General features: G+C 43.2%; 1 protein-coding gene across 3 annotated transcripts in view; it reads right to left on the bottom strand.

Annotated features, from left to right (window-relative positions):
* The window catches only part of Epsti1 (epithelial stromal interaction 1), a 101,987-nt gene extending 79,989 nt beyond the window's left edge, over nt 1-21,998 (bottom strand). Inside the window, exons 1-2 of one of the 3 annotated variants that reach the window (XM_087912251.1) lie at nt 21,680-21,998; nt 1,417-1,475 (exon numbers count right to left, since the gene is read on the bottom strand). In XM_087912251.1, coding sequence (XP_087768377.1) covers nt 1,417-1,475; nt 21,680-21,864 — 244 coding nt within the window. In that variant the 5' untranslated portion in view covers nt 21,865-21,998. The remainder of the gene's footprint in view (nt 1-1,416; nt 1,476-21,679) is intronic. The other 2 variants (XM_087912250.1, XM_087912249.1) reach the window with 2 other exon arrangements.
* Nucleotides 21,999-22,235: the final 237 nt, after the last annotated feature.

Genomic DNA, 22,235 nt, shown 5'->3' with positions numbered 1-22,235 from the left:
AAGGCGCAAATTTGAACAATAGCTAAACTCCTACTAACACAGAGAAATATAGTTTTCCCTCTAATACCGACATCCTTAAAACTTCATGAATTATTTCTAAAGATGTTCTATAGCAAATGTGTACAAAAACTAGAATATTCATATGTCAATAAGATCCAGGTAAATATACATCCCCAAAGGATTCTGGTGCCTATATTTGCTTTATTTTTAATGTTTCCCAAGCTGGCTGCAACTCTGAGGAGGGAGGCTCTGCCCTGGCAGCCCTGCTCTGAGTGTTGGTATTCTTCATTGACCAAATGTTCAGAGTTTGAGACAGCAGGGGGCGCCTGGGAGATTTTGTCTGTTGCTCCAGCATATAACCTAATCTCTCAGACTGGATTGTCCCAAAAGACCATTAATAAAAAACTTCAAATTACTCACAGAAAAGTACTGAAACACTCCCAAGCCTCAGATAATTTTGACTCTTAAATCCCTGTTAGAAATTTGAACTGGAATCCTGAAAGATGTTGGAACCTCGGGGTTCTGATGGGTAAATGTCTGCAGTTCCCATAGTCACCGCAGATGACTGTCATTTGCTATACTGACTCATCAACCACCAAGGTTGATGCCTGTCTAGTGTGGTCCCTTGAGATAACTACTTTCCTGGCTGTGCCACTGTGCCCTCATCGGTCACTGAATTCCCTACCAATCAATGAGGGAGAGCACAGACTTCCCAGAGCTAGCTGCCCAGCCTGCCGCGCACAGGCACACAATGTCCTTGTGACCTAAATGAGTGTTCTCTCCCCTGGCAACTAAGAAGCAGCATCTGTATTTACTGTGCCTCGGCTAAACCTGTGGCTCGTGCTCGAAATACAAGAAACATAGCAAAAGCTTAAGATGTGGTCCCTGCCCTCCAGGTTAATGTCTAGAACAAAAAGGTGACAGTACAGATAAAACCATGGAGGGAGAGTCGATGGACGGTTACAGCGGTTTGGGAATACAGAGGCTAACGAGAACAGTCTGTTAAGGAAGGATGGGACATATCAGAAAAGGCATAAATTAGCTTACGGCCTTTTCCATATATAGTTGGTCTGTTTCAGAAGTATTCATGGTATTATTAAAATATCACCAACTTGCTTGATAGAGCAGGGACCAGATGCAAATAGTAACAACAGATGTGAAGTTCTTTTAAACCCAAGAAAAATCCAAAACTTACACTCACTCTTTCCATGATTCCTGTTACTAATGTAGAGAAACAAATTTAGAAGTGTTAACAATAGAATAATTGCTCAAGTATAATTAAAACTGCTAAAGGTTTTTTTTAAAGACCTCGGTGAGATCCAACGAATCTCTCTAAATCAGAAAATAAAAATACTTTTAAAAAATTATAAGGCAAATGGGAAGCACTCTGAGTCTTGGCTGAACACGTGTGCATACCTCTCTGCATCTTCTGCCTTCGGCTCTCGTTCGGTGCTATCAGGGTGTACATGCCTGCGCTGGAAGGAAGAGGAGAACAGGGGTTACCATCATGACAAATTCCTAAGGCATCTAAGGCACCAGCCTATCTTCTTCCCAACACCATCAGACACCAGCCCATCAGCCCATCTTCCTCCCAACACCATCAGACACCAGCCCATCAGCCATCTTCCTTCTAACACCAACAGACATCAGCTTATCAGCCCGTCTTGCTCCTAAGACCATCAGACAGGTGCTGGGGAAGATAGCCTTTCTTAAGAGCTTGCTCTGTCCTCTGGTGCCTTCCACTCTAGTTGAAGAGCAGGTGGTCAAGACCAAATAAAGAAGGAAAAGCAATTGGCGACTGGCTCCTGTTGAACTATAACACCATTGGTTCTTGGTAGACTGTCCTTGTAGGACATCACTCCTCTAGGTGGCGCTTGTGAGTCAGTCCCTTTAGGATCAATTTTCGTCTTCTTGTAGACCCACTTTAGGAGGAAAAGGAATACAGGGACATCTGCTGCATTCTTTGTTCAGACAAACAAGAGTTCGAGTCTTTGGCTATCCAGCCACATCCTCTTTGTGACTCATGTGTCTAGCCCACTAGTCTGGTTCATGGTTTTAGGTTTTGATTCTTGGAAGTGTCAATCGCTTGGGCTCCCCATTCCCCATGGGGACACAGGTTGAACATAATCAGGAGCCCAGAGGAGCAAGGACACTGTGAACGTGAGACTCGAGGAAAATTTTCTTATTTTCAGTTTTATCTTTGCTCTTTCTTTAGCAGGGGAGGTGCAGACATGTGTGCACCATTGCACACACTGGTGCGTGCACTTGCCTGGGCATGCGTGTGTGAGGACCTGAGATTGGTATTGGTGTCTTCTGTTTCTCGCCATTTTATTTTTTTAAGATGGATTGTCTCCCTAAAGGTGGAGTTCTATTTTGACTACACTGGCTAGCCAGAACGCACACACACACCATCTCTGTTCCTTCCACACCCCTCCCTTGTAGCTCTGGGGTTAGAACCACATCCCTCCATGCTGGACATTTCCTCTGGGTGCTGGGAATCCAAAGCCAGGTCCTCATACTTGCATAGCAAGCTTTTTACCTGCCGAGCCAGCTCCCAAGACTCTTTCTTTTGTAAGTAAGATTATTTCTCATGGAGTGACCAGAAATACCGAGCTATCTAAAACACAGTGAACCTTTAAGAGCAGAGGTAGGCTTCATTGATATGTATTCCAGACCTATGCCACAGGGCCTGGTTCATGTGACTGCATGACAAAGTGTGGGCTAACTGAAGTACAGCGTTACAGATCCCAGCTGTGAGTCTGTGCTCGGGTGGTTCTTTTTGAGCCCATGCACGTGGTCCCACCAGAGCATGAAGATTTCAGAGAGCAAAAATATAGTATGGTAACAGACTGCCGCATAACAGAAGGGTGCAGTTTGGGAGAAAATGCGGTGGATAAATGCAACCATTTTATAAGTTCAAGTTTAAAACAAACAAACAAAAAACCCTAGGTGCTCTTACAAGTCTCTCTTCCACCTGGGATGCGCCATTTCCGGGGGCAAATTAGCAAAGACAGAACAGTAGAGGCCAAAAGTGCTGATTAACTGAAGCCATTTTTCCTTATCTCATTATTTTGTTAGCTGCGCGCCTGCTTCTTCCTGGACCTTAATTTTAGACTTGTAATGTGAGGAGTACAACCACCTTTGCATGCAAATGGGGCTGCTGGGTGCCCAATTACCTAATGTGTATCAGCAGATGGTGCATGGGTAGCCTAGCATGCGTACAATGTTATGAATACAGAATTAGAAAGACCGTCACTGGAAATTAATCCCTTATCTGTTACATAGTCTTTCTTCACCCCAAGAAACATGTGTTTTTTTTTTTTTTCACTCCTCAATTGCCAGTACTTTATAGGAGCTTGGGAGCTGCAGTTCTATGAGCAGTATCTGGAAGCTTCCACATGATGCAATAGTGAAGCCATTCTAAAGAGTCTTAAAGCTGAACCGCAAGGCACCGGATTTAAAGGCCAACTGTGAAATTGCTGCGCCATCCTCCGTGCCGGGACTGTGATGTTGAGTCGAGGCTGGGGATTCGCCCGTGCCGCTCAGCAGCGGCTCTTAACCTTTACCAGACTTCAGAATCACCTGGAGGGCTTGTTGGCAGGCTTGTTAAAGGGCAGAGTTTCTGATTCAGTGGCTCTGGGGTGAGGCTCGATAACACGCGTTTTTAAAAAATAAGTTCCCGGTTGATGTTTGCACTGGTTAATCTTTACAGGACTTAGAACCTCCTAGGAGAAACGCCTCCTGGACCAGTCTATAAGGGCATTTCCGGGAGGGCTAACTAAGGAGGGATGACCCACCCTGAACGTGGGCGGAATGAAAAAGGGGGGGGGGGGAGGAGAAAGCATGCAGACAGCCAGCCTACACTTCTCTGTTTCCCAGCAGCAGACGCCATGTGACCATCTGCCTCCGTTCCCAGCAACCCTTCTGTTTTTCTTTTCATCTTGACAGCAACAGGGAAGGCGGCTAATGCTCGTTGCCCCAGGTCCCAGACTTGAAGAACCACTGCTTTAGATTAGCTGCACCATCTCTGCTGCCAGGATGGTTTGTCACCAGCGAGACTCATGTTGAACCTTTTAATCCCCAGTGTATGCATACTGAGATGGGGAAGGCCTCTAAGAGATATTGGCCGTGGGGACACCACTCTTACAAGGGTCCAATGGATTAATGTCATTCTCATAGAAGTGGGTTGGGCATCACAGGACTGGATTAGGTATGAAAGAGTGTGGCTATAGCTCATTGCTGGTCACCTGCTCGATCTTCTGCATGTGCCTGCTTCCCCGTCCACCTCACTGCTGCACACAGCCCAAGGCGTGTAGGTGTTGGTACCATGCTCTTGGGACTGTCTAGCCACTGAATTTGTGGCCCAAATGAATCTCTCTTTTGAATGCATCACCCTTCTTAGATATTTTGTTATCGCAACACAAAAGCACTAAGACACTGTTTTAGGATATTTTGATAAAAAAATAACAAGGGTCATGCATGATGGCACGTGCCTTTAATGCCAGCACTTGGGAGACCGAGGCAAAGGGTCTCTGTGAGTTTGAGGCCAGCCTGGTCTGTACACCGAGTTCTAGGACAGCCAGGGTTCTGTAGAAGATGCTGTCTGAACAAAACAAACAACAAGCTATTTCGATTATTAAATTTTTAATAAACACACGGATGGTAAATCATATACTGAATGTCACTGGATTGCCTAAGCAATGGGGCTAAGGCTCAGAAGCAGGGACTTTTAACCTGTACCAATTAACTGTGGGTGAATTTTCAACCTAACATAGGAAGCTTAAAATATAATTATTTTCTGACTTCGACCACCACCCCCTTTATGAATTGCTTGGCTAAGCATTCTAAGTGAGGATGCTTTCATGCACTTCGTTCTGTTTCGTTTCCTCCTCCACTGTCCTCCCCCTTTCCAGCTGTTTCTCTTCCTTTTTCCAATCACTCACTCGTTCTGTTTCATGGTTACATGCTTTCTGTTTTCCTGTCTCCCAATTCTCTTAAAGGTTTTGCTTCACCTATCATGATCCCCTTACTAGTTTCATGACCTAAAACCAGACACACACACACACAAATACACACACACATACACACACACACATAAATAGTTTTAAATCTAGGTTCTACATACGAGAAAAAAACTTGTGGCCTTTGTTTTTTTTTCTGACGGAGGGGCTTAGCTTATTTCATTTGATGCAGTGATCTCTAATTGAACTCATTTTCCTGCAGATGCTTTGATTTTCATTTCGGCTTTGTAAACTCAATTGTGTATATGTCTCCTTGTTCTTTCATGTGTTGATGAATATATAAGCTGGTCCAATTTCCTGTAACTTCAACTCTTTGAAATGCTTCCAAACAATGCGAAGCCTTCCCTGAGCATCTATTATAAAATTACTATGCTAGACACTTAGCAGGGCGTGGACGAGGTGTCAAACACAGACAGACACCAACCCCTTCCACCCACCTTAAACTTTCCTTAGGAACTACTCAGGAAACCGACGTAACGACAAGACTATCTAAACAAGCTCTAGGGTCCGAGGACCTAGGAAGTCAGAGACCCAAACAGAGGAGACCCACAATGAAGCCAGAAGAGGAGTATACATCAAGGAGGAAGAATGTCCCGCGCTACCGTCTCGCCAGCAAGAACAACGCGGCACACTTAGGATCCTTCTGCAGAAAAGCTTTAATGCATCTTGAGAGAGAGAGCATAAGCTTACAAAGCCGAGACCCAGAACGAGGGGAACCCATCCCTTATATAGGAAACAGTCCTCACTTCGGACGTGTCACTCTTGGATTGGTCCGCTGCCCATCAACCCAGATGATGCCTCGGGAGTAGGCAGGGACAGCAGCAGTGGAAAGTTATTAAAGGCGTGTGCTACAACACCTTGAACTCACAGAGATCTGTCTCTGCCTCCCAGGCTTAGGGATTAAAGGTGTGTACTACCACACCTTGAGGTCACAGAGGTCAATCTGCCTCTGCCCCTTGAAGTCAGAGGTTAATCTACCTCTGCCTCCCTTGTGTTGGGATTAAAGGTGTGTACTGCCACACCCTGAAGTCACAGAGGTCAACTACCTCTGCCCCTTAAAGTAATGGAGAATGTGGTTGCGGCCCTCCACAGAAGAATGCCAAGTCAAAGACGTGGCAAATGAGTTTGCTGAGAACACTTCAGAGAATTTCCTAAGCCCGTCAGTCTGTTCGTACAAATTATCATAGACGGTTGGAGGGGGAGCTCTGTTTCTAGAAGATTATAGTTTACAGTATCTAATCTGATTAAGTCTGATGCCGGTACGGTAGCCTTTGCCTTCAATCAAGGAAGACATGAAGCAACTGAGTCAGAGAAAAAAGGCCTCCTATTCAGTGCACAGAAAACGGTGTGACCCAGTAGGATTGCTTATATCTTGCTCTCTCTCTCTGGCTCCAGGTCTGAGAAACTGTCCTGGGAACAGGGCTGCCACAACCACAAGATGCTGTGTGTGGGTGCTTGGACATAGACACTGTGGAGAGGGGAAAAGAGAGAAGGCATGAGCTAGCTCTGAAAATAAAGGATTTTCATCAAAAGCATTTCAGCCTAATCCTAACATTGGTCCTGGTAATACACGATTTATAGGAGAGAATGCCTTAGCAATATTTTATTGGTTGGAAATGCCAAATCAAAAATATATTAATATAAGAAAGCATTGCCAAGTGATTTAGCTTTTAGCTCTCCTTTTTCACGGTAGGAAGAGGAGCAAAAGTCTAAGGATATGCTTTTTTATTTTTAATATTGTGTGGCAGAGTGCAAGGCCCTGATGGATCAAAAATATTCATCTCTTCTCTCTGAACTTTCTCTGACATGAATAGCAAGTATAATTTATTAATGTTCCCAACCAATTAGTTTCCACCCACAGCAGACCTTTGCCATTTTAGCATCACAGTGTTCTCTCCACCAGTGGGTTCCAGAGCTGCTGGTCAGAGCAGCTCAAGCTACCTCGATTTAGCATTCTGGTCATCTCCTAATGGAGCAACATCCTGGCTGCTGAAACAAATATATATATTTGCAAATGGGTTTCCTTAATTGTCTCATTGAAATTTAATGAAATATCTGTTGGTAAGATTGTTTCCAATTTCCAACAGCACGGTTCCGTACAACGGAACGAAGGAGGGCACAGGAGACAACAGCCTAAAACAAAGACGACTCTCTTTTCCAGATTGTGTTTAAAAGGGGGAGGAGAGCAGGGGAGACAGCTAGGCCAGTGAAGGGCAAGGTCGTGTGTAAGCATCAGGATGTGAGTTCGGATCCCCAGCATCTATGTAAAAAGTCCAGAGAGGTAACCCCAGGGCTGAAGGAAGTGTAGACAGACAGATCCCTGAGCTATCAGTGAGCCCCAGGTTCAGCAATAGACCCTTTCTCAAAACACAAAGTAGAGAAACAGTTGAGGAAGATGTGGCCACCCGTGGCCTCTGCATCTGTGTGAGTGCACACACGTTCTCTCTCCACCTGTTCTCTCTCAGCACATGTACACATACTTTAAAAAAAAATGATCTGAGGAAAAAGATGTGCAAGCCACATTTACATTCTGAGGGCTCTCGGGTACTTACACAAGGGCATCTCCTAAGTACACTTGCATGCCATTCTCACGACAGCTCATCAATAAGCACCCGATTTAAAAAAATGCTCCGTGCAAGCTGTGAAAAATAGATTGGCTAGCAAAGGTATTACACACATCCATCCCCTGGAGTCTACAAACCATGCCAGATGTAATTTAAATTTCTAATTAAGACCAGGATTGGCTTGATTGAAAAAAGCAATGTAGTGGCTAGCAGAAATTCAGGAAGAGATAGATGAGTGATTTACAGACGGCTCCAAGCTAAAGAGTAGATGTGTGGTGTTTACTGTCCTGGCAAATCCTGGCTTGATACCGTGATGGAGAGCAGGAACTAAAAAAAGTTGCTCAAGAATGACATGCAAAGAAGCGAAGTCTTAACGTGCCAAGTTCTTGGAGCAAGACTGGAAGCTCTTCCTCTCCGTGCATCATCTCCTGAGCAGATACTGTGTGAAACAAAGCCTTAAACACACAAACAAGAAGGGAGGGAGGCTGTATAGAACCATGCATCCGGTGCCTGGATGGTTTGGGGGCTCTTTCAACAGCTCCCTCACTCATGTCCACTCCCCTGAGTATCTGGGTCCTGTTTTAATAAACTCTCATTTCTATTCCATGCCTAACTTGACAAGCACAACTTCCCCTCCATCCTCCTGGATGGTGCCATGATTATCATATATCCTGCACTGGTTTTCTCTTAAACTCTGCAAACATTGTCTCTGGGCTTCCTTTTGAGTTCATTTCTAAGTTCTACTACTGAGACCAAGAACCCCAAAAGGGAACCTCAGTTTCCCCGGGGACTGTTTGTCATAGTTCAAGAAAATCTTTAATCTCGGATACAATTGACAAAGAGGGGAATCACTAAGGGGATGAAAGGCACCAGACAAGGTTATGGCCTTCTGCGTTGGTTTTGCTGTATGGCTCTCAGTGTGGAGATATGAAGTTTATTATTTTCACTATCTATTTTGCACTTTTACTTTTATTTTATGTGTGTGGGTATTTTACATGCACATAAACACATGGTCTAGGGTTCCTGTGTCTTGGCAAGTGTTGACCAGTTTACACACGTTAGAAAAACACACCCTACTAGAGGCTCACGGTTTGATAAAATATTTTATGCTGATAGTATTACTTTTGCTGGGTAGTTAAAATGCACAGATACGGAGGGTGGACAAGAGAGGTTATGTTATTTTTTTTAAAAAAAAATACTATACACAAAAAGAAAACCAACACAAACAACTGACACCAAAGATACAAAGAACCTTCATGAAAAAAAAAATAATACCGTACAGAACTTGCACCTTTGAGAAGTCAAAATCAAGATGAGATGGGGACCAACTGATAGGTAAATTTGTAAAATTACTTTCTCAGGAAAAAATTAGAAGAAACTTGTGTCTTCAGAACATGAGTATCGGGTCTGGGATTTTGATACAACTATTACAAGCTAGTAAACTAGCCTGTTTTCACTTCCCGGACACTGACAGAAGACATGAGATTCCTGGCCAGAGACAGAAGATGTCATTCCTCTGAATACAGCCTGGAGTACAAGCAGCAGCGTTTCCACAACAGCTGTCTAGCCCTAGATCTGACGCAGGGCAGTGTGCTGAGCTTTGGACACCTGGTATGTTTGCCTGGCAGCTAAGACAGGCTATATTTAGGGTTTTCTGGGTTTTCTGAATCAGGGTATCGAGATGCAGTTCAGCCTGGCCTCGGCCTCTCAGTTTTCCTGCCATAACTTCTCCAGAGCTTGGATATCAGGTATGTGCCACCATACCCTACTAATCTGCCATCGGCACAGCGGGTCTTTGTCTTGGAAAGAGTATACCTGTCTGCCAAGGTTCCAGTTAGAGAGGCAACCTCAGAAGCAGCCTGGATTAGTTGACCAAAGTAGTGTCAGATCCTCAGGAGACTGGAAGATCACTTCAGACTCGGACTTCAACACTAATTAGGAAATACAGCAAAACTATCCCTCAAAACAACAGCAATACAGAAAAAAACAAAACAAAACAAAAAACAAAACAAAAAAACTCACGTTAAAGACTGAAGAGAGCAGGAAACTGGGGAAAGGCATTGTCAAAGATCTAGGTCATGTGACTGGTCTCCACTCTTCTGCCTGATTCTCCTCCTTGTTCAAACTAGGAGAGATGTTGGCCCCTGCCAAGGTGCATTTTCACTTCCTCCTACCCGCAATCCCAAACCATCCAGGTTGACAATGTGCCTGGCTAAAAGCCTGTAGTCTCCAACCTTTATAGCTAAGCGTGACCACACGATTAATTTGGGACAATGGCATATTAGCAGAAGTTTGAGAAAGATTTCTAAGACCATGCTTTTAACTGGAAATGGACAGATCAAGTTTTGGCTTGCATTTCCCTTCCTGGAGGGGTTGAGGTGAGCGCTGATGCTCAGATAGCTCGTCTGCCCTCTGACTTCAAAGCTGCCGCATTAGAGCTGACCTAGCATCCAACTGCCTGGCTTCAAACCTCATCCCACTACTCCCTAACTAATGACTTTGATCAAACTACAAAATTGCTCAATTTTTCCCCCATTTCGAACGCAGAGAAAATTCTCCACTTCATAGGTTAAAAACTAGCTTCAAATAATTTTACGGTTCAAAAACGAAGGATCTGGAGGTAAAAGGGCTTGACAGCCTGAGTTTGGTTCCTGTCATCCACCTGTGGAAGAAGAAAACAATCGAAAGTATCCCTGACCTCCGAACACATGCCATGGCATGTGCGTGCCACATTACACACACGCAATAGACACATAAACACACCACGATAATAAATATGATTTTAAAAACGATAATAGAAAGCAATAAGGGCCAGAGAAGTGGCTTTGATTCTTGGCCCCCTCACGCAGTGGCTCACAACTGCCGGTAATCCCAGTTCCAGGGGATTTGATGCCCTCTTTCATCTTCCAGGGGTATCTACATACATATGATAGACACATACACATGCACACATATGTATGAATTTTTTTCATTAAAAGAAAGCAACAGTGTTCCACTATAATGACCAAATATTTGTCCCAGTCCTAGTCTAGCTATCTTCTGGTATATTTTGTAGGGAAAACATAAACAAAGCTTTGTTTTAGAATATCTATGAAGGGAATATGTTTTGCACATAGTACTGATACCTACATACAATATATATGATGGCTGTTTTCGGTGCTAGACCCTCCCCCCTATCACTAGTCTAACTCCTTCTCATGCTCTGAATTAATCCCTTTTTGTATCTTTCCCATAAATGTAAACAGTTTTCACTGTACAACCGTGGTCCTGACTGGCTCTTCCCTATAACATCTATGTCATAGTTTTTTGATTCTTTTCTATGTATCACAGAAGTAACAAGACCCAGGGCTTGAAACAAAATGGTACTGAGAAAGATATCTTTAAAGATTAGCTGACGTTATTCTCCTGCAAGTGGCAGCACACTCTGAGCCCAGACCTTTGCCGCTCCTTCTCTTATTGAAAGATAATAGACCTACAGTGAACTGCAAAACCTTAAGTCCATAGCTCTGTGACAAACCTTCCTTTAAGGTCTCTGGGTTCCAAAAGAGAAAAGGGAAAAAAAGAAGTAGAGAAACACAATGAGCTGTAGGACGCTACCAAGAGTTACTCTAGTCCAACTGCTTGTTTTTAAATTCTTTAAAAGCCTTGGGCTAGGGCTGGAGTTCAACTTAGGGTTAGAGTGTCTTCCAGTGTGCACCCGGCGTGGATTTTACCCCTCACCCCACACATACACAAATAAAGCCTAACAAGAAATATTAGTCAAACAAAGACCACCTCTCTCTACTTGTAGGCGTCAGTTCTGGAGGCTTTACATAATTATTCTTTCGCCTCTTCTGTCTGTGTGTGTGTGTGTGTGTGTGTGTGTGTGTGTGTGTGTGCGTGCGTGTGTGTGCGCATGCGTACGCGCGCGTGTGTGTGTGTGTGTGTGTGTGTGTGTGTGTGCGTGTGTGTTTACCATAAAATTAAGCTGCAGGGTCACGGTATATAATTCCTAAACACTATAGCATATATCCTCAAGAAAAAAAAACATTATCCTACTTATACATAAAAACATTATCACACCCAAGGAATTTACCTAGTTATATTCAGATTTCAAAATTGTGTCATTGAATTCTTCCATAGTTCCACTTCATGGTAGAGTCAGTCACGAATCTCACTTGTCTCTGCATGCAGACGGTTAGTCCAGGGTGATTCCTCGGCCCTCTTCCTTTCATGACGGGCATCATTGAGAAGCCTGCGTGTATTGTCATACGGAATGTCTCATGGTCTGGAGGCAGTGGTTATTATTATGGAAAGGATTAATACCAGCACTTGAGAGGCAGGAGGATCCTATGTTTGGAGGAGTTCAAGGACAGCCTGCACTATACAAGACCCTATCTCAAAAAAAAATTAAAATAATAGATTTATCACTATCACAATAGAACTAAAGAGCATACTAGGTCTTTTCTTTCTTCCTTCCTTTCTGTCTGTCTGTCTGTCTGCCTGTCTGTCTTTCTTTACAAGATCTCTTCCAACCAGAGAAAGATCTCTTTCTCTGAAGCCCAGATTGGACTTCAACTAATGGTCCCCAGTGTTCTGAATGCTAAGATTTGGGCCACCACACCCTACTCCAGCCTTTGTTTTAATAATGGAAAATATCTTCCATTTTTCTGCATTCCTTTAATAGACTGCTTTTTAATCTTTTCATTTGAGGGAAAACTACAAACATCACAGAACAAAGGAGCCGTCACGGCTGATTTTTCTGATAGAGAATAGAACCTTCCAAAGCTGTCTGTTTCTTTTGATTACTTTTTTTTTCCTCCTAAGCTTTTGTTTCAGATTCAAATACATCCTGAATAGATGCAATTAACCTTAACAATATGCATAACCTTAGTGCACTCTGCTGACTTTGAAGGGAGTCGCCTCACTGTGTAATTGAGCTAAGTTTCATTTTTCTCTCATTTCTGCAACACTTCTGCTGATTATTATAGGTATTATGTGTTTTCAGGCTTTCATCATTCTGTTGATTTATTGTTTCACTGTTGCAGCTGTCAAAGGCTTTTTGAAAAATGTCCATTCATTTTTGATGATACCGTATTTGAACAAAAATGATTGCTCCCCAAGACTTGGCAGATCACAAACGCATACCTCATTGAGGAGCAAGGTCTAGCACAAAAAAAAAAGTTGGAAATTCGTTCTAACAGGAACATAATTTCTGCCTTCCTCCATAAACAGGAAGGTAAGTTTGATCTAATCAAAGTAAAATGTCTTTTCTTTCCATCCTCTCTAACAAACTCCTCTGCACAGAGCTGTAGTTTTCAACCTGTAGGTGGTAGCCCGCTAATGCTTCCTGAAATCCATCATGAAATGAATTTATTTTTAATGAACAAGAATAGAAAATGGGGACTGGAGAGATTACTTAGTGAGGACAAACAGTTGCCTTGCCATCATGAAGACCTTAGTTCAAATCCCCAACACAGACGTAAAAAGCTAGACAGGGTTGCTCTGCTTGCCTGCAATCCCAGCATTGAGAAAGAAGGGGCGGATGCAGAGAGCTCATCGGCTAGCTTGCCTAGGCAAAAATGTGAACTTCTAGTTCAACGAGAGACCCTGTCTCAAGGCGGTAAGACAGAGTTGGAGAAATACAGCCAACATCCTCTGCTCTGGCTTCCTCATGTGTGTGCACGCATCTGCAGACCCCCATGTATGTACCACACAGACAAAAGAACAGAAAATGTCAACGTGTCACATGTAGTGAGAATTGTTTTTGCAAAATTTCTTTTTGGTTGTATGTATCTTCATACATATTGACATAGATCCCAGGTCACAATATCAAATAAATTGTTCACTATAGGTTCTGTCAGAAATCACCATATAGTTGAAGTTGCTTAGAGACAATGACAGCAATACCCTAGCAGGAGGCAACCAAGTTGCGTATCATTGGGAGAAGGTAGCACAGAAAAGGAGATTTACACACATACACACACATACACACACATACACACACACATACACACACATACACACACATACACACACACACATACACACACACATACACACACACATACACACACATACACACACATACGCACACACATACACACACATACACACACACACACATACACACACATACACACATACACACACATACACACACACACACATACACACACATACACACACATACACACACACATACACACACGAAAACATGGCCCTTCAAACTACTTGTCTAAATTGTTTAGAAAATAACTTAGAAATAGTGATAGGATTCTGGGCACATTTTTCAAAACTATGGCACCTTGGCAGTTGAGAAAATAGAAACAGGAAGCTCTGCCTTTCTCCACGCCCCCTTAAACAGACCCCGAGGGGGTTCTCTAACCTTTAGAGTTGATAGGTCATCAGGCCCACAATTCAAAGCTCTCTTTTGAAGGATCTGTACAAGCAGGCCTCCTCTGTATCTTCCCTTTATTATAGGATTGTAAGATGCTATCTTCGACCAATCACATAGTTACAAACTGTCCACCCTCCACCAAACCTAAGCATAAAAAGACATGTTATGTTTATATAGGAAATGTCCCGGGGGGGGGGAGGGAGTATGCTTTGAGTGCTTGGTGCCCAGCTAAATGGCAGTATTTTATTTTTAATTTTAGTTTTATTTTTATCTTACTTGATATGTGTGTGTTGCCTACATATAAGTATGTGCACCACGTGCACACCTGATGCCCGTGGAGATCAGAAGAGAATGTGGGATCCCCTGGAACCATAGTAACTGAGAGTAAAAAGCCACCATGTAGACACTGGGAACTGAAGTCAGGTCCTCTCCAAGAGCAAGAAGTGCTCTAAACTGCAGAGCCATCTCTCCACTCCTTTGTGGCACTATTTTTAATGTGTACAGTTTTTAATAGATGAGGCCTAAGTGGGAACATAAACCCCTGCTTAGCCTCTTGCGGCAAACCTTTGAAAGTTATGCCCACTTCTGTTATGATTCTAGGCTATATTTCCTTTGTCCTGTCTGTGGTAACATTGTACACAAGCCTCTGCCACATACTCCACCTGCCATGAAATTGCCCCACCGTGAACTGTACCCTTCGAAATGATGAGGCAAAGTAAGTCTGAAGCTGTGTTGCGCTAGCATTGTGTCATAGTAATGGGAAAGCCAAGGGATGGGTGGCTAAAGAAATTGTCTCCCTAAAAAGCTGTTAGTGCATACCACATCACTACATCTGTATTAGTACTCTCTTCGATCTACTGATTTTTTTTTCTTGATGTGGACATAAAACAAAAAGGCAACAGGTAGCTCTGACATCACTTCCTCTCCCAGCTCCTGAGCAGTCTCTACTTCAGCAGGAAAGACTCAGGTTTGAGTCCTAGCCACTGATTAGGGAAAGCAACGGAAACCTGGGAAACTCATTTTATCGCCAAGGCTCACATTTCTTATCTGTCAAGGGGAAGTGTTTATTTTGAAGATAAAAATTCAATAATAATGTTCATGTCACTCTGTACAAGATCTAATGCATGGTTTAGCATTTGAGATATTTTCAGCACTTTTATAAACCATTGGTTTTGTTTTTCTGGTGATTCTGGCTTGAACCTAGGGCTTCATGTATATTAGGTAAGTACATTACTTGTCTAGTACACATGAACAACCCAATTGATTATTTATGTTTGGTGCTTGTCTATTTTGTTTGGGCAGGGTTACTCAGGTTATTTGAGGCTATTTAACTAATTTACAGACTATTACAATAGTATTGCAATGCTCCAACACATTCATCATTCCAAGCATAACCTAAGGAAGCCAAGCTCTGCTAATTAGTTTGCTATTAGAATCTGCCAGTAGTTGAGGTACCTACTCAGCTCATTGAACTGTGTCATTATCATTAAGAGTTAAACACTATCTGCTACATTACAAACTTTCTAAGTGCTTATGGGCCTTGTCTGGGAGTTAGGTTAAATAATCCCCTAATATAATCTATATTGAGCCATCAGGAAGATTGCTCATTAGCACAATCGTTGAGCTTTTCCAGTGTACTATTATTTCATAACGTTAAAAGAAGCTTCTCACTAACCAGCTCTCCATCTAGAGAAAGAATGAGCGTGATGCTTTCATGCTGTTTTGCATTACTAGCAAAAACACTTATTTTCTTCTAATCATATGGAGACAGGAAATTGGAATCTGGAGCACCGTGGTGAGGAGGAAATAGTAGATTAGTTTTTAGAGGCTCTAATAACTACCGATGTGTTGCTTGAAAGCTGAGTGGTGGAGCCTATCACTAATCTACCTGCGGAAGCTGAAGCAAAATGACCACATGTTCAAAGTCAGTATGGGCTGCATAGTGAGTTCAGGGTATTCTTGGCTACCTAGAAATAGTCTGTCTCCAAATGCCAAACAAGAACAACAACAAACAACAACAAAAAACCTGGTATCTGCGTGTTTCCTTGTTTTTGTGACGAAAGCACCCTGCTGAAACAATTTAGAAAACAAAGAGTTTGTCTTGGTTACTTTTCTATTGTCATGACCAAACACCATGACCAAAGCAATGTATAAAAGAAAACATTTTGTTTGGGGCTCCCAGTTCTAGATGGCAGTAGAGTCCATGACCATCATGACAGGAAGCATGGTAGCAGGCAGACAGGTGTGGTACTGAAGCAGCCGCTCAGAGCTACTTCCTGCTGTGGCAGGAGCCACCAGGCAAAGAGAGAGGCCAACTAGAATGGCATGGAATTTTCACACCGTGAAAGCCCACCCATATTGATCCAGCTCCTCCAATGAGGCCACACCTCCTAATCCTTCCCAACCAGTTCCACCAAGCATGGATATGTATGAGTCTATGGGGGCCATTTTCATTCAGAGGTTTATTTTGGCTCCTGGTTCAAGGATACTGTCTGTCACAACAGGGAAATTAAGGCAGCAAGAACTTCAAACAGCTGATAACACTATATTAACAGTCAAGAAGATGACAGTAATGAATGCAGGCACTCAGCTAGCCTCCTCCTTTTTATGCAATCCTACACCCAAGGCCTGAGTGTGGCACTACTCTGCCTTCCTCAATTAACCTTATCAAAGTAATCCCTCATGGGGGTTGCCCAGAGGCTAATCTAATCTAAATAATCCTTCCCAGGTGTAACTGCAGACTTGTCTCCTCGATAATTCCAAATCCGCCAAACTGACAATCAAATCTTCACAACCGACAGCATAAACATCGATGCACGTGCAACTTCTCATTCTCCTGCAGGTCTCGGTTTTCTATCGTATCTTAGGAAACATTTTTCTGTTCTCACAACGAGCTCAGACACTGGCTTTCTTTTGTAGCACACACAAAGATTTACTTGTGTAATTATTGCGGAAGTATCTATCCCATCAAACTAGATTTTTTTTTTATCCTTATGAAGTTTGCTAAGTAGATAATTGTACCAACATTTTAAATTGTCCAGAGCTAGGGATGCTCTGTTTCTGTAAGGTGGTTAGCGTATGTTATTTCCTGCTGCACAGCCAGCATTCCCTAAGCATTCGCTATTATTGCTGTTCAATCTTTAACTCTTTATATTACTCCATATACAGTAGACCACAAGTGTGTTACGATAAACTGAATTTGTGTCTACATTATACTAAACGTTAACCACTGTATAGTAAAGTTTTATATTTCTGGTCAATTTTCAGAACGTCTTTTTAAATTTTTTTTCAAACAACATCAGGCTTTTATCACTACACACAGGCAAGATCCTATCGCCCACAACCAAGCTGGAAACCTGTACCTTTAATACGCATATAGATGTAGGTGGAGTGTGCTTAGAAGCAAGCAAAATAGCAAGCAAGAGAACGAAAGATTGTTTTAGATTACAAGTTTATATAAGCTTTTTGTTTGTCTTTAAATCTATGTGAATAGTTTATAATAGTTGAGAAAAATGTACATATCACCAGGTAGGAATAACTATAAAAGACAATATGAAATAGTAAACACTTGCAAAAACTGAAATTCAGATGCAATAAGAAAAAAAAAAAAGTTAGCCTATCTGGTATTGGCCACGGTTTAGGGATCATTGATTTTTAAAGAATTTCTTAGATCTTTCTTTTAGTAGTTCTTATTCTTCTATTGCTATAATAAAGACTGTGACCAAAAGTAAACTGGAGAGGAAAGGTTTCTGTTGATTCCACCTCCACGTCAAAGTCTGTCATCAAAGGACGTCAGTGCAGGGACTCAGAAAGGAACGTAGAGTCAGGAACTGAAGCAAAGGCCATTGAGAAGTTCGGCTTACTGGATTGTTCCTTGTGACCTGCTCAGCCTATTTTCTCATAGCACCCAAACCCACCATCCCAGGAGTGGCACCACCCACAGTGAGCTGGGCTCTCCTACATCAATCATCAATCAAGACATGGTACCGCAGGCTTACCCACAGGCCGCTCTGTTGGGGGCATTTTCTCCTTTGAGGATCCCTCTTCCCAAATGACTATGTTCTGTCAAGTTGACACAAAACTCCTAGCACAATTGACTTCCTGTCAACTTGATATGCTAACACATCACTATTAAACCAAAACCCTTTGTGTTGTCCCCAAGATGTCACTAATATCAATATCACAATATAAAACATACTCCAAACTTTAAAAGTCCCACAAGCATTACACATCAAGCACTTTAGACACGAACATGTCCAGTCTCTCCAAAACACCAAAGTCTCTCTAAAATTCCAGTCTTTTTAAAACTCAAACCTCTCTTAAAATTCCAAAAATCTCTCTAAAATTCCAAAGTCTGCTAGATGTATTTCCTGTGAAGTAAAAAAGGAAATGACACAATTTCTTACTCTAAGAAAGGAGAATCAGTGCAGTGCAAATCAGTGCAAATCAAAGCAAACCCGAAGTTCAACGGTACTGAAAGTTCAGTATTTGGCTTCTGGGAGCCCACTTCCAACCCTCCAGACTCCAAGGGGTCCGGACAGCTAGCTCCACTTTTTGAGCCTGCCCTCTGCAGCAGACCCCGCTTGTCTCTGAGGCTAAGGCTGGCTCTATTCTACAGCTGCCGCTGTCCTTGGCGTCTCCTATGGTACTGGTTTCTCCAAAATGCTCAGGGATTCACTGAAACTGGGCTGCACCATTATCAATAGCCTCCTCTGGACTCTCTTCAGGGACTTTAACCCTGCCACCTAGTGCCAAGTCTCCGCCTCTCTGCATGACACCTTCATGCCTTCAAAGAATGACCTGAATGAATGACTTACACGTTACCGAGTTTGGCAGCCAGCACAAAGAACAGCACTGGCCACCTCTGAGCACCAGATTCTGTGTTGACTCCGCTGAGATGCTTCTCGGAGGACTTTACCCCAACAATGCTGGTGTCTTCTTAATCAAAGATGATTCTTCAAGCCCTATGGCCCAGTACTGAGTGTCCCAGCAAAGCAAAGATTTCACTTTAGTAGTTTATGATTCAAAATTTCAAATGGCCCCGATAGAGCCTTTAAGGGACCTTTAAACTTCTTCTGACACATCCAAGCCAGGTGTCGTCCATCTGCATTGCTCTCAGCATTACCCTCTAAGATCCCACAACAGCTCATTAAAATCTGGACATTCAGTGCCTTTTCTAGTTCAAAGTTCTTCCACAATCTTCCCCAAAACACATGGTCAGGTCTGCCATCGCAATACGCCATGACCTGGTACCAATTTCTGTCTCAGTTTTCTATTGCTGAAACTAAAACACTGTAAGAAAAAGCAGCCGGGGAGGAAAGGGTTTATTTTAGTTTCCAACCCTCAGGTCACTCTCGGTACCAAAGAATCTCAGGGCAAGAGCTCAAGACAGGAACCTGGCAGCAGGAACAGAGACCAGGAAGGTTTCTTCTCACAGCTTGTTTGGCCTGCTTTCTTGTAACACTCAGGCCCAGGGGCCCAGATGTGGCTCCACCCACAGGGAGCTAGGCCCTGCCATGTTAATCCTCAGTCAAGAGGGTTACTCAACCAGGGTTCCCTCTTCTGAAAGAACTCTAACTGGTGTCCAGTTGGCACAAAATGGCTGGCACACGAGTGTATTTTGCTTGTTTAGTAGGAAGGCATTTTTAAGTCAGTACGGTTTCTCAAGTCACAAGCAACCGAAGGGTGATAGCGTCGTCAACAGTAAACGCTTAAATGAAGTCATCGCTATCAGCTTCCAGCGTTGACTGAATATTGGCTTAGAGGCTGCTATTAGTTCACTTTTATTAATAAGAAAACTGAGGCATGCAGTAGTGAAGCGTGCTGGTCAGAGAGCAGGTAAGCGTGGAATCAGAAGTTGAACCCATCTACTAGGCATCGAAGCCCGTGCTTGTAATCCCCACATTGAAATCATTGCCCCATGAACTCACCAAAGGTTGAACACAAATGAGGTTAAATCTACCTCTACCATACAAATGAACTGTTATGGCACTTAGCATCGTCCTTTCTTATTTTCCATCACACGTGCGTGCGTGTGCACACACACACTCACATCCTCTTAAATTCTCTCTTCAAAATAAGTAAGACCTTCCTAATTCTTTGTTGTGTTTACAGAGACACCATTTATCATTCAACCATTCCCCCTTGGCTTACCAGTTCCATTAAGGAAACAAATGAGCAAGCTGACATAGTGAATGATGGAGATACAAGATGAATTCAGAGTGGTCCAAACAAGACCTTAGATGTTAAACACCTAAAAGGGAATGCATTCTCGAACACTCTGCTGACTACCACCGACACACATGAAGTCTGGGAGAAGTAATTGAATTCTTTCAGGAATTTCTCTAATGATCTAACAGAAAACTGTTCCTTTCTGAGTGATTTGGTCCAGCAAGATGCTAGGGTAATTATCATCAAATCGGAAAACAGAAAGACATAACTGATGTGTGCTTATGAGATGATAGGAGCATACAAATAAGTGGTTATAGCTAAATACCTGCTTTCTAATAAGAGGCTTGGAAATGGGTTTTTATCATTAGCCACTCATAAGCGTGAGGCTAACACATAGCCTCGGAGTCTGAGACACATATAGTGTCTCGGAGTCAATGAACTTTTCTTGTGGCAAAATGCCAGCTGCTCTGAGAGAAATTCCGCCATCTCTAATTGATTCCCAGACCATCTGCCCCGACTAAGGGTAGCTCTGCACTGAACAGTATTATAACCTTGGTTCTTTCAGAAGCTGGGGAATGAGAGAAACTCTCCTGCTTGTTGGTCATAAGGTTATAGAACTGTTCCTTCGCAACCAGCATTTGTCTTTCCTGCAACAAAGAAGAAGTTGCAAAGGGGGAAACTAAAAATAAAATCGTTTGGACAGTTCTAATTCACAAAGACGGCACTTCAAACCGCAGCGCTGTGTGGGAAAAACACAACAAACAAACAAAACCCCAAGCCATTCCACCTGGTGCAAAGAGGGGGTGGCTGACCCTCTCTACACAGCATGCTTTCAGGAGGCCATCAGTAGTCCTAAGCACAGCTCAAGAATAAATGCCTCCTCTCTATTCCTGTTTAGGACCCGTTCCAGCCTTGAGCTGCTGGGGTCTTCACTCCCAGCTCTGCTCCACTGGTCCCAAGAGGCTAGTCTATCTGAGTCTTGGCGGTGATGCAAACTCGCTTCTGAGGTTGTCTGGACCTTCTGTATCATATTCCTTTTCTCTACCATGGTGGTCCAATTATATAGGCTCACTATCTATCTATCCATCTATCTATCTATCTATCTATCTATCTATCTATCTCTTTTCTCTTTCTCTTTCTCTCTCTCTCTCTCTCTCTCTCTCTCTCTCTTTCTCTCCCTCACTTGCTCTCTAGCTCATTCTCTCCTTCTCGTTTTCTTGCTCTCTCCAATAAAGAAAAACTTACTTTCCTAACAAATAAAAAGTCCAGAACACACCCATCTTTAAATCCAGGAGCCAGCCACAAGAATCAATGAAGTGGGCACCAGATGATGCTGCAAAAATCTGCAAATTGGCAGATTCAAGGCATAATAAAGTAATACATAGGTGATTTTATTGAGGTAAATGACACTTAACTCTTTGAAAATCCCTGTTTTGGAGTCTCTGTGGTTTCAACCTGCAAAGACTTGGAAAGTGCCTGGGGCCTGATTATGTTTGGTACCAGGATTTGCTGCATCCAAGTCAGCTTGCTAAATACTTACTTACCTCCTCTGGTCAGTGTGCGCCTGCCTCTCCACCATAGGGGTCTTGGGAGCCGCCACCTCCAGACTCTGTCTCCGGCTTTGCTGCAAACCCAGTTCCTTGCGCTGCCCATCCCCAGCATGGTCCCCAGAAAAGGAGAAAGTGCCCAACCCTGGGCCCACCACCCTGCTGCGGGTGTGGGTATACATGGTCCACAGCCCGCCTGCCCGCTTCAGTCTCTGAGAGAGGGGTGCTGGGGAGCGTTCCCAGGAAGCTCGCGGAGAGGGTTCTGAAGAGCAAGTCAGCGGTTTTAACAGCTGAGTTTCGATTTCTCCTAACCACAGGCAGGGCCAGCAGGGAACTTCCTCTTCTGTTCCCTACCCAGATGCCCTCTGACTTTATGACTGATTTACAGCCTGGGCTGAACCTGCCCGTAGCAGCAGGAGTGATAAACCAAACTGGTTCACCCAGCTACAGGGGAGTGGGCCTCCGAACCACTGCAGAGAGCACCGAGAATCATTAAAGATAGCCACGAGGCAGCCTCTGAGCTGGTGCAAACTGACCAGAGTTTTGAAAATAC

This window comes from Myodes glareolus, chromosome 12 (genome assembly GCF_982192425.1).
Source record: "Myodes glareolus chromosome 12, mMyoGla1.1, whole genome shotgun sequence".
Lineage (NCBI taxonomy): Eukaryota > Metazoa > Chordata > Mammalia > Rodentia > Cricetidae > Myodes > Myodes glareolus.
The sequence above is the reverse complement of the archived record's forward strand: the minus strand, read 5'-3'. Positions and strand labels throughout refer to the sequence as shown.